General features: G+C 43.2%; 1 protein-coding gene across 4 annotated transcripts in view; it reads right to left on the minus strand.

Annotated features, from left to right (window-relative positions):
- The window catches only part of XYLB (xylulokinase), a 204,372-nt gene that overhangs the window by 38,530 nt on the left and 152,364 nt on the right, over positions 1 to 13,478 (minus strand). For all 4 annotated transcript variants that reach the window (XM_019508110.1, XM_019508103.1, XM_019508104.1 and 1 more), the window contains one exon: positions 3,337 to 3,395. In XM_019508110.1, the coding sequence (XP_019363655.1) occupies positions 3,337 to 3,395 (59 nt within the window). The remainder of the gene's footprint in view (positions 1 to 3,336; positions 3,396 to 13,478) is intronic.

The raw sequence follows: 13,478 nt of genomic DNA on the forward strand, positions 1-13,478 counted from the left end.
GAAGGGTTCCAAAACATCATTCTTTTCAGACAGCAGCCAACATCTGGGCAGATTTATGATGACGTTGAAGATCCTTCCTTTCAGGATCCCAGAGAACTATTCTCAGGGATGACAGAACCAAGGAGCAATGGTCTCAAGTTGCAGCAAGGGAAGTTGAGGTTAGACATTAGGAATAATTTTCTCACTAGGGAGAGTACTAAAGCACTGGAACAAATTACCCAGAGAGGTGGTGGAACCTCCATCCTTAGAGGTTTTCAAGACCCGGCTAGACAAAGCCTTGGCTGGGATGATCTAGTTAGGGATGGTTCTGCTTTGAGCAGGGGGTTGGACTAGATGTGACCCCCCTGAGGTCCGATCCAACCCTACTTTTCTATGATTTCTATGAATAATAAATCATCAGCACTGTAAACTTTTCCAGCACCATGTGTAATGTTACACATAGTGCCACATGCCATGGCTCAGTCCTCCAGCATCCCAGGAAGCTTTGCTCCTCACCCCTTCTTCTGAAGGTTTCAAGGAGTCTGTTTGTCATGCTGAACTCTACTGCCCCAGGGACATGGACCCAGGCTCATAAGTTGCCCTGCAGACTTACAGCTCAGTACTATCTTTCTTTGTAAAGATAGAATCATTCCCACCCAAAAAACCCAGCACCCACCCACCTCCCAAGCCATCCTGCTATGCAAAACACACGTTCCTATTGCACCTGGATCTCTGGTGCAACCAGTTAAGGGCACCGAGCAAGAACATGTCGGTGGTTGAGCTTGTGTGCAGGAAATTCAAAACTGGCTCGTGGTAAAGGGTACAACTAGAATAGAGGGAAACCCCATCAGCCCCTCTCCTGAAGTGGAGGGAGAGTCAGAGCTGTGCAGGACTGTGCTAGCCAAGGGCCACACCATGGACAGCACTGCCAGGAGGTGTGTATGTTACACAAAGTGTCATAATGTCAGGTGAGGCCCAGGGCTGAGCATCGTGCTGCAAGTGCAAGGGGCTGCTACAGCACATGAGCCCCCATGCACTTAGCTGATGAAACTTCTGTAAGATTGGCAGCATCCTCCCCCACTGCTGATCTCCCGTGGGTTGCTAAGCTGGGTGATCCCAGTACTAGCACCCACTGGACACCAGACACTGCTCCCACATGCGCTCTGGACTTGCCCATCCCAAACTAGTTGGCAGGGGAGCAGAGGAAGTCAAGGGCCTTGAGCTTCCAGCTGGTGATGGCAACACATTTCTCTACAGTGAGGGGTGCCCTTATGTTGATCCCCTGGCATGCCAGGGTAAGGAACAGCTTGGCAGGTATCCCCCTGGTGACTTAGTGCATCCTGAACTTCTCCTGCTACTGCTCATCAGCCCAGAACCTCAGGACAACGTGCTCCCAACCACTGATGCTCGTCTCAAGTGCCCCAAAGCAGCAGAAGGTGGCCCGCAAGTGGCCCAGAGCAACACTGCCCTGCCTGCCATCCGGCACAGCAGTGTTCTCGGTGGCCACATAGCTGCTGGCAGACAAGAACAGGGAGCAGAGCTTGAAGATGCTCATGACCATAGCCACTCATCACACTCCACACCAGCCTACGCTGTACTTGAATGAGCTTGCTGAAGCAGTAGTGGCAGACCTTGATTCAGTGCACTACACCTGTCAGCACTGCTGGATCAGGAGCTGCAGGGCACATGGAGAGGGTTGTGGGGAGGGATGCACTGCAGACTGTAGTTCCCTGGGCACCCAGCCAAATGGAACTTTCCTCTGCAAAGCATGTTTAGTCTTTCTTGCTTACCAGGAGGACCAGTTTCTTCTGTTTGTTCCCCAAGCTCCTGGCATTGGTGTACAGATATGTAAGTGTTCCAATGGAAGCCCTAGGCTTCCTTGCACTCCCAGGTGGACACTGTTCCAGGGCTGGGGTAGGTATGGATTCCCTTGGGTGCCCTAACCTGCTGGTTATGCAGTAGTTGCCAAAGATGCACCAATGGTGAACTAGTACTGAGATGCACTAATGGTGCAATGTGAAATATCTGATCTGTGAGCAAACAGAGGTTTGACTGCCAGACCTGTCCCAAGTATGGAAGGTGAAGATTTTCCAAAGTGTTGAACATTGACCAATGGTCCAATACTGAATTTTTCTGGGGGAGAAGGAAAGAGTTGTCTGGTTTTTGTTTTTTTGTTTTGTTTTTAACTAAAGCCACATAAAATGTTCTCTTCCCAAGAACTGTGCAGTTTATTTGATCAAGTAATATGACTCAAGTTATGAAGCTTGGAAATCACCAATGTTTTCACAAACATGTAAACAGTCTATGAATTAACTATAGTTGTTTGTGCTCAATACATGTAGATAAAACTCTAGTGTTGCAACTGTGACCACCCAGTTCAACGCAATTTCCTTACAAACTCATAGATTGCATAGATTTCTAGGGTCAAAAGGGACTTCGTAGATCGAGTCCGACCCCCCGCTCCAGGCAGGAAAGAGCGCTGAGGTTAAAGAACCCCAGCTAGGTGCCTGTCTAACCTTTTCTTGAACACCTCCAGGGTAGGGGAAAGCACCACCTCCCTTGGAAGCCCACTCCATATTTTGGCAACCCTCACCGTAAATAATTTCTTTCAGATATTCAATCTAAATCTACTCTCCTTTAGTTTGTGGCCATTATTTCTAGTAACCCTGAGGGGCGCCCTAGTAAACAGAGTATCCCCTATTCCCTGCTGACCTCCCCACCATGATGAGTTTGTAGACAGCCACAAGATCACCTCTCAGCGTTCTCTTGCAGAGGCTGAAGAGATTCAGGTTCCTCAGTCTGTCTTCATATAATCTTACCCACAGGCCCTCAACCATATGAGTACCCCTTCTCTGAACACTCTCAATGCTAGTTGCATCCCTCTTGAAGTGCGGCGCCCAGAACTGGACACAGTACTCCAGCTGCAGCCTGACCAGTGTCGCATAGAGGGGAAGTGTCACCTCCCTATACCTGCTTGTGATGCACCTACTAATGGAAGAAAGAGTGTGGTCAGCCTTACTTATAACTTCGTCACACTGGCAACTCACGTTCATTTTTGCGTTGACCAAGACTCTGAGATTCCTTTCCACTGCCGTGGTACTCAGAATGGTACTTCCCAGTCTATAGGTGTATTGGAGATTCTCTCTCCCTAGGTGCAGCACCTTGCACTTATCCATGTTAAACTGCATCCTATACTGATCTGCCCACTTTCCCGGTCTATCCAAATCCACCTGGATTCATTCCCTGCCCTCCAGCACATTTACTGTACCCCGTAGTTTGGTGTTGCCTGCAAATTTGGACAGAGTGCTTTCAACCCCTCATCCAAAACACTGATAAACTCAAGTGTTCCACACTTACCTGTAAAATTTCTTTATTATGAGATGCTCCCCCAGTAGCTAAAATCCTTGTCTTCGGCACTGCAATGCAATAGAAAGGGAAGACTGAAATAAAGTACTGTCACATATTTTGCTATTGATCTGGGCGATTATAACAGGTAAGTAGGAAACGGGAGCTATGTTCTATCCCTGACTTTCCCACTGGCTCATCATCTGACTTTGGGTTAGGGTTAGGGTTAACTCTCTGAACCTCAATTCTGGCATCTGCAAAAAGGAGATAATGCTATTTGCCCACCTCTGCAAGGCACATAAGGATATAATGGGATTACAATATTTATAATACCTCTTACCACTGTGCTACCAAAACCAATGAGCTCTACTAGAGGGGGATAGAAGAAGGCAGGCAAGATGGTATGACGTTACACTTCAGATGTGAAGTCAGTCTCAGTTTGCATCTCAGTTACATAGATACAACCTGACAGATAACCTTTAAAACCAGCAGAATTTTCAAAACATATCTCCTTGTGATGTTCACATTCAGGGTCAAAGAAATCTTGGCAAGCCCTGTATTATTGACAAAGAACACAGTTCAGGAAATAATTAGGGATTGCTTTGATAAAATAAAAAAGCTATCTGATCCTCTACTGAAAACAGAAACTGAGCCAATGCTTTTTAGATATTAAAAAACTCCATTAACGTTTTCTTCCTTCAATGAAAACTTCAAGAAATTCCTCCTTCCTTCTCATCAGTAAGAATTCCCTCCTGAACTGCTGTCCCGCCTGGGGTCATTGATGGATATGCATGATCTTTAGGACACACCCTGTATCCATCTACATCCTCAATTCAGCAAGGTACTTAAATATTGAAATAGTCCTCCCAACTTCGATGAGCGTATTCATGTGTTTGAAGCTGGGCAAATATTTAACTACTGCAGTAAATCAGGACCCATGATTGTTATGCTTTTGATACACATTTCATAATAACTATCACAGCATTTGGAGGTGGCAAGGTAGTAAAAGCTTTCCCAAAACAAGACTTATTTCACTTTACTTATTTTGTATTCTGCTGGCTCCAGTTTGCCATGAGCTGAAGACAAAGAGCAGCACACAAAGGAAAAGCTGGCCAACAACTCTCGAGGTCGTAAACGACTTGTTGTGGTTTATCCCCTTGAGAACTTGAAGCCAGCAAAAATAACATCAAAATGGAGATGCATATTGCAGAGGGCCCCCATACAGCTTTTGAGCCCACAGTGATTTGCTCAGGTAGAGAAGAAGAGCCAGCCAAAACACTGCAAGGAGAACCTTATTTTACTGATAAATTTAATCTTATTTTCCTCTTTGGAGGATATTCAGCGATGCACAAATTGGGTTTTAAAAGCCATTAGGATCTCTGTCAATGTCAGTAAACAAATAAACCAAGCAGCAGAGCGATTCCTCGGGGAAAACGAGTTTCAATTATACCAACACAGAGTGACAGATCCCTGCCAAGATTATCAAAACAATGTAATAACCCAGGAACCAGTGAAAAAAATAACCAGTAAGCCACTGTTCCTGGAAACAAAACTGCACTTTTGATACTCTGCCTAGTAGCTGAGTTTCTGTTGCATTAAGTCTTGTGGAGAGCATGATGCTCTCATAACAGCATCGTGTTCGAGATAAACACCACACTCGAAAGCCGTCCTACGTAACAGGCACAAGGGACAAACAGAGCGGTTTGCTTCACTTTGGAGCACAACTGTGACTCACCTGGATAATAAGGCTTATTTCTGCCCAGTCTCGAGAGTAGCACTTTGGACAGTGCTAAACTGCCGCAGGGAAGAACAGTGGATAGGCAAACATTAAGAGCCTGAATGAAAACTATAGCCATCTTCTGGCTCAGTGCATGGACGCAAAAGGGTTTCTTTGAGGGAAAGGAGGGTGGAGATGTCAGCTATATTTTGGCAGCTATCCATGAGTGTGGTCGTTGCACCAGGTCAAAGGAAGCTAGCTTCTTTCACTGAAGGCTAAGCAACCACAGGTTAGCTTCTCTTTATTACAGCATAGCTAACTACCTCTCCCTTTACTACAGGGTAAGAGTGGACAGCTACTGTGGAGTATCTGAAGTGCAATAAAGCCCCATCCCCTTAACTCTGTGATGAACCGTGCCCTGAACTCTTTCTCTGAACCACTTCTATCCATGCATACTCCAGCCTTCTGTCCAATGTGCTTTTCATAGACAAGCATCCAGAATCTATTACTATGAACTGGCCTGGGCAAATACTGAGCTACATATTGCTTATTGAACCACGTGGTTCCAGTTGACTTCAATGTCCATACAAAAGACAACCCTTCTGTTTTATGAACACAGGGCTGGAAGGGATCTCTTGGGTCCTGCCTCGGGTCCAGTCCCCTTCTACCACAGGCAATCACACGGCATGCCCCTGGTAAGCTCGGGATTTCATCAGCACCACACAACTGCTAACCCTCCTCAAATAATATCAGATTCTCAACAAATGGCTGGCCACCATGATAGGGAAGATTACAGATATTCTTAGGGTCATATTATTATCCCCTGCAATCTGAAGTTGGAGTAAACCTCTTCTCCTACTAGGTCAGAAAATTTCTCTCATTTGCAGCTTCCTACTGGGATTTAGATTTTAAAGGACAATCATCTTTCCAGTAGTGATATATTCCCTAAATGGCTTGGTAACCTATTATAAGAGAACTGCTTTTCTTGGTTAATTCAACAATTTATATGTAGAACAGGTTTATAATTTTTCCGTCTAAAAGATTAATTTAATCTTTTTCAAAAGGCCTTAACACTAAAAAAAGCCATTTTTTTCCCCATGGTGCTGTTTAAGTTTGATTTTTTCACAAAGTATTGTGTGTCTTTTAAACGCACTGCAACTTTTTCATAACAAAGAACACAGTTGAAATATTTGGCTTACCAAAAAACTGAGGCATTTTCTTAATCTCTCAATGGATAATGGCAATTTTTGTCTGGGGTGTTTAACACACTAAGAATGGCAATACTGTTTTAAATATGTAAACAGGACTACACTGCTTCCAGATCTGTAGGAAGCTCATCATAGCAGCAAGGTGTGTTTGAAGACATCACTGCTTGAAATGGTAAGTTTGTAATGTAGACATGCTCTCAAGATCTAAGCCTAAGATGTTATATGAAAGCAGCACAGTGGCAGACAGGGCAGGGAGCAGAAAGCAGAGCATCAGGTCAGGCAGGGAGCATAGGGCAAGAAGCAGAAGGCAGAGCAGGAGACTGGGTGAGGGAAAGGAAGTGGAGTGACACTTGAGAAGGGCACAGAGCTAATTTGTGGGAAGATTTCCAAAAAGCTCAGCCCCCACTGCTGTAAGGAATGGTCTAGCTTTATTGCAAACAAAACAGATTAAAACTGAATCTGACTGCATTCGTAAAGGCAGTTCTGCTTCTGGACAGGCAGAGGCAATGAGTTCTGTGGGCGAGTTTTGGCCAGTTTTGTTCAGCGAAGAGCAGGGCGTTTCAAGGCAACTGGCCCAAAAATATAAATGAGTTTGTTGTTGTCTTCATCCGGTCTGAAGAAGCTGGAATATATTTTAGGGATTGTCCTTCAAGGTGTCAATACAGTACATTTTACTGAAAAATGTATATTTACCCTGAGATGTGTAATTGGGTGCAGATTACAAAGCAAATAAAAATGCAGTCATTTATGTACTCAGAGGCATAAGCGAAGACATCATTCATCCATCATTATCAACTGTTCTCAGCCAACTGTGTATGAATGTCAGGGGCTGCCATCCATCCCCTATGGCAGTGCACAAAAGGTACTTAAACTCTGCACTGCTGAAATAACCTAACAACTGTAGCAAACATAATTCATGGATTAAATCCTTTGACAGTTAAGGGAATTGGCTTAAACATCTTTCAATTAAAGCCCTTTCTACAGCAACTGTTAACCTGGGTTGCATATTGCAAAGTGGAGTCGGAAAAAAAAACAGCATTCATTGGTGTGCAGGATTTTAGCTTCTTGGAGGGCTGGGAGCGTGTTTTCCCTTCCTGCAAGTACATTAGCACAACCAGGTGTAGTGGAAAATCTATAGCAAGAAGGAATCCTGCAGGGCGCGCACATCCTACACAGCTCTCGTTGCTGTAGGGTACATATTGACTGGATTAATGAAATTATGTTAAAACAACAATGTCTGTAGGAAAAGAAAGACATCAGTAAAAATGGAATCTGTATACTACTGCAGCAGGAATGAGTGCTTGCATTTTCCTACACAGTGTTCAGTGTAGCTTGTTCATTATTATTAAAGTTGACCCCACATGAGACCTACCACTTTGAATCTCAGAGAGCAGAGAGTCTCAACCAGGGCGCTATGGCACCCAGGAGTGCCTTGTGATCCTTTCAAGGATGATGTAGGATGCCACACAATGTTAGCAGTGGTAGGTGTCTGAATACGATTCGTAAGAGAAACCCAGAAATTTCAAATAGGAATCCACAGTGTTAAAACCATTCTGCCCTGTTGTGGTCTTTCTGAGTTCACTGCAGCAGCAGAATTGCTCTATTATTTTCCTGTAGTCAAAAACAAAACGTAAACTAAGAGCTGTCATTTTCCAAGGGATGCCTCAAGTCCTATCGAGGGGTGCCTTGAGCCTAAAAAGGTTGTGAACCACTGTTACCAAGGTTCATCAAGAAAAAAAAAAAGGTCACAAGAAGAAGGTTGGTCACAAGGGAGATAAAGAAATAATTACTACTACTTATTTGTATTAAAATGGCCCCAAAGAAGCTAATCACTTCCTGGTGCTGTGTACAAACACATAGGTGAGACAACGTGCTCTCCACTGAAGAGATCTCAGTCTAAACAGACAAAGATAAAGGGTGGGAAGCAGGTAAAAAAGAGCACGCAAATGTAACAAACTGATCAGCTCATGCATGGGGTGAAATGGCAGAGCCAGGAATAAGAGGCAGGTCTCCTGACACCAATCCATTGCCCCACCCAGGAGGCCACACTAGCAAAGGTAAAGGGTAGAAAAAGTGGGCGCACCTTTAAACACACTTTAGAGTAATAATAATATTACTCCTGATGAACAGCACTAAAAACCTGCCCACAATTTCAACCCCCAAATCTGAAATCCATAGAAAGGCACAGAACCGGTCTCTAACGTTAATTCCACCCTCCGCCGTGACGTCCCGAAAAGTCAAATGCCCTTTCTGGCTCCCACTGGCTCTGTAGCTCCTACCCATTCTAAAATAAAACTTTGTGGAGTTGAACAACATCCTTCCCTATCATGGCTGGTCCCCTGAATAAAACAGAGATGACAGAATATGCCCACCAACCCTTTCCAGCAAAAAATGGGATTGCAAATAATTGTAGTTTACAATTCGCAAGTGATGGCAAAAATCAGTTCTCCCTTTATTTCTCTGCTCAACCCCAAACTCTGTAATTAAAAAAAAAGCTGAAACCTGTTTTTTCCAGAAGGTCAGAGCAATATATTTGCGTTGGACTGGAAGGCCAATGAGACCACTGAGTTGAAACCTCTGCATTTGCTGACAATTATTTCCGTAAGAATTCCCCAAAGGTACCATATATAATTACAAGGTACAAAACTTGAAACACGCTATAGAGTGCAAGAGATAAAAGCACGGGCCATGGGTACTGCCCATGCCCTGCCGCTGCAATGCTAGGGAAGTAGTGGGTCAGTATATGCTCACAATGAATTGAATGCACTCGAATGCAGTTTAGACTGGGGTCAGCAACATTTTTGGGCAGAGTGCCAAAAAACGCCCCCAGCCTCAATCTGTAAGATGTTGGCATGCCAGGGGCAGGTGGCAGGGGAGTTGCGAGGGGCCCAATCCTTGTTGTGGCAGTTCAGCCCCGGCCACTTCCCAACCATCCACCCAGAGGCCTGTGCGCCAAACAAAATGTCTTTGCATGCCAGATACTGGCACGTGAACTAGGGCTTGCCTACCCATGGTTTAGACTTTAGCTGTTGAATGGTGGGTGGTGGGTACTAAGTGAAACAGCCAAGTTTCTGGTCTGGTAAACTAATATAACTGTCCCAAATGATTTTGTTCCACTGGTTTAAAGCTCAAGAGTAGACTGAATTGAATCATATCTGTTATACTAAAAAGTGAATATGGAAAAACTGTATCAAAAAGCATTTTAAAGTCTTTTTTAATTTACATTTCAAAGTGGCAGACACTAGTATGAAGAAAACCAGCCGTACTTGCTGTTCAGCTTGGCAGCTGCCTCACTTAAAATGGAAGAAGTTTCAAGATCTGCTGTAATTTTTTATTTAAGTTTTCAATTGCTCAATCAGAAGGTCAAGAATCTTCCGGATTAAGCAATTTATTTTTAAAAAGAAACACTTCGGAAAAAAAAAAGAGCGTAAGTACAAAATTGATCGTCCACCTATAAAGCTGCAACCAACCAAAATTGCTACAGTTAAAGAAGCAAAAAAAGTGTAAAGTGTGTGTGTGTAGTAGTAGGAGAGAGGAGGAGGAGGAGGAGGAGGAGGAGTAGAAGAGAGAGAGAGAGAGATAGGGTGTGGGTGGTAGTAGTAGTAGTTTTCTCAACACTATTGCATCTACCATAAAATCTAGGTAATAGCTTGAAATCTTTTTATTTATTTGTGCGATTTATATGCTGCTCTCCCTGAAAAAAGGTTCAGGACAGCTTACAATAAGAGCCAGGTAAATCATAAAAACAGATATAAAATATTAAAATAAGTGGTAATACATCCTGCCACTGAAGTTAATGAACATCTGGCAACGTAAATGAGAGCAAGGACAGACTCCAACCAAAGCCAAGATTTTCATGTGTGACCAGTGACCTCGGTTACTCCAAATTTTCACCAGGTATCAGACGCTTGCTTGACAACAGCAGGAACGCTATCCCGTCTGGACATGCCAATCTTAAAGCACTGAATATTATTCCACTTTGAGGTTTACAAGCCCCCTAACATTCCTATGGCCCCAAGACACTTCTATACTCCTTTAACATCAGCTCTAGTCAGATCCTACTCGAAAACTTCAAAAGGTATCTCAAAGATCTCAGAAAACATTGGCCAAATGCATGAAAGCTATTTATAAAAAACACACACCCCTATTTTAATTCCTAAAACACTCCAAGTTACCCAAAAATATGCACTGCAGAGTTAAGATGCAACACAGGAAGCTAAATTTATTCCAGATACTACTCCACTGAAATTATACAAAAAGAAGAATCTCGGACCATGAACTTTAAAGACCAATATGGGGATATGCAGGTCAATAGTTATAACAAAAACAAGTAAATTGACATTCAGGCAACAAGACTTTTGGAATATTGGTATCTCTTGTACAAATATCAGAGCTGTAATTGCTTATCAACTCACTATGATCTCTGTTTAAGGCACAAATTTCCCACTTGTCAGAATATGTTGATGAAGTCATGGATACATGCCAATGCTAATAATAAAAAAAAAATCCAAAACTCAGCAGCAAAATTTATGATAAAGGCAAAAAAAAGGAACAAATTTTGGCTAAACATTTTAAAAGAATTATAAGGGGAAAATCCTTCTGATAGTGAGATCTATTAGGCAGTGAATTAAGCTCCCAAGGAAAGAGATAGCAAGCTAATTACATGGCGCAAATATAGACTGGTCAAGACAGTAAAAATGTTTTGGGGGGGAATAATCCTGTACTTGCAGAAAGACTTATTAGAAAGCACCTAGTAGGTCTCCTCTGTCTCTCTCAGTTTCTATGAATTTGTGATTATTATGATTTTCTTCCTGACCAAAAAAAGTAATGAGTTCAGTTCATCAGCAAGTGATACAAATGGCGATACAAACTGTATACTGGAGTAAACTGGAAAGAAAATGGATTTGTATGCCAATGGAGTAGTGGTGCATCAATTTGGAATTCATCACTTGTCACAGAAGTGGAGTTAGTCTCCTCTTTCACCCAAACCTTGGAAGAGGCAAGAACAGGGAAAGTTAAAAAATAGGGTGCATCAGAGAGCACTAATTGCCATACCCACTATTCAGCAGTTGTCCAAACATCCATAAAGTGACTAAGATTTTAATTAGAGGATGGAGATAAAGCAGCTTCCCACTCTTTAATTTACACCCACACCATAGTACATATCTATAAATTCTTGGCAACCGCTCAGCTGTGACTTTCCACCTCGGAGTTTAAATAGACGCAAAATCCTGGACTGAATCCGACCCATTAACTCACTGATTTGCAGAACAACCTTCTGAATAAGTAAATGCTACCTGCAAAGAAACACTGAAGTAAATATATTAGATACTGCCTATGGTGAAAGAAAGTCAGTGGGAGAGCTGGAATTAGAGCTCAGGAGTTCCTAGGTCCTGTCCTCTAAGACCATGACACTACACTTATCTACCAACCGGGCTCAAGGAGATGCTATTACATTTTTTGGAAGTTTGTATTAGGGATGCCACGCTTTGAAAAGTTAATTCCTCAACTCAGAAAGAAAATGCAGCTGAGTAAATATGGGGCCTGGGAGATTCATGAACTCTCAGCAGTCTTAAAATAAAAACCCTGACTGGGACAGAGTCTTGAATACATAGGTCGCAAGTTTTGAATACAACCCTTGTCTCTCGCTATTCAGTGGCATATGTTCAATGAATTTGATAAACATTGAGATCAGAAGGGACCATTATAATTACATAGTCCAGGAGTGGGCAACCTATGGTCAATGGTGACATGGATCAGCAGCATAGACACCTTCTCTGCTTTGCACCATGCCGTCCTCGGACATGTCTCTGATTCTCTTCACAGCACCCAAGCCAAATGCTGCCTTCTCAGCACTCCCTTCTTTGTGCCAAGCTGCTTCCCCTTGCTGCCCCACTGACACCGTACAGAAAGCACAGGGGGGCTGCTGAGGTGCCCAGCAGCCCACAACAGAGACCAAGTTGGAAGTGCACAGTCCTTAAAGGTTGTCACCCCTGATCTAGTCAAGATTTCTGCAAAATGAAGGTATAAAACATAACCCACTGATTCTTTCATTTAGCCCAACTAATTGTGCTTGAATTACAGTAAACATTTCAGAAAGAGAAAGTCTTGATGCAAAGACTCTGAAAGATTGAGAATTTACTGGCACTATGTCCCTTGGTAATCAGTCCCAATGGTTAATTGTTAAAAATGTGCATCTTTTTTCAAGTTTGAACATTATGATGTCCACCTCCACTTGACACCATACTTGGATTTGGGTAGCCTAAGTCTGCTAGCTTAAAGAACACTGGCATAACGCATCTTCCTGATACGCAGGTATCCATAGACTATAATTACATTGCTTCTTAGCCTTATTTTTACTAAAGTAAATAGATTTGGCTCCTTTAGTCACTGTGAGATATATTTTGCAGAGCGCACATCACTGGTAGTTAGAGTCAGTGGTGTCCTCCCAGTTTCTGGCAGGTCTGCATCTTTACCACAAAATCCAGTATAAAAAAAACCCAAAAAAAAACCCAAAAAAAAAAAACAAAAAAACCCACCACTCAGTGATTTCAGTGACAGACAGGCATGCATGCAACCCCTAAAGAAGTATACAGGAACTGTTACTGCACTGTGGTTGAAGGATAAGGCCTCCAATTAAGAAAGTCATTATCAGGATGATATGGTGGTTCTAATTTCTCACTGCTAGCCAGAACTATTGAGGAGTTCTTCAACCAAACAAGGTTTAATCAGAAAATATGAATTTATCTAAACCAAAAATGTTTACTGATGAACACACGAGTTGAGAAGAACTTTTGACAAAACACAGGCAAGTTCCCACTGGAGATTTACCTGGTTTCCTGCCACTAAGATCAGGTGCCTGGGTGCTCAGGGTCTGCATCTCAGGGATAGGCTTGGTACACAGACTGTCCGAGGGACCCTCAGGTTTCTAATGTCCCTAACTGCAGACCGGAGAGCCTGAAATCCTGAGAGCACTCTCTCTAGTCAGAGCTCTGCACCACTGAGCCTGGACTCTCAGGATGCCTAGACTCCTTGCTGGAGAGCCCCCAGTATCAGGAACAGTTCAAGGCATCCACTAGAGCAGCGTTTCTCAACCCATGGGCTGCAACGCAGAAGTGTGTCACGAGAATATATGAAAAGGTCACAAACAAAAATGGATTCTCCTTCAAAGGAGAAAAACATGGGAAACCATGGCTCTTCCCTTGCAGGCTGGCAGAGTTCCAGCCTGC

This window comes from Gavialis gangeticus, unplaced genomic scaffold (genome assembly GCF_001723915.1).
Source record: "Gavialis gangeticus isolate Ggan-Ray unplaced genomic scaffold, GavGan_comp1, whole genome shotgun sequence".
In the NCBI taxonomy this organism is placed as follows: domain Eukaryota; kingdom Metazoa; phylum Chordata; order Crocodylia; family Gavialidae; genus Gavialis; species Gavialis gangeticus.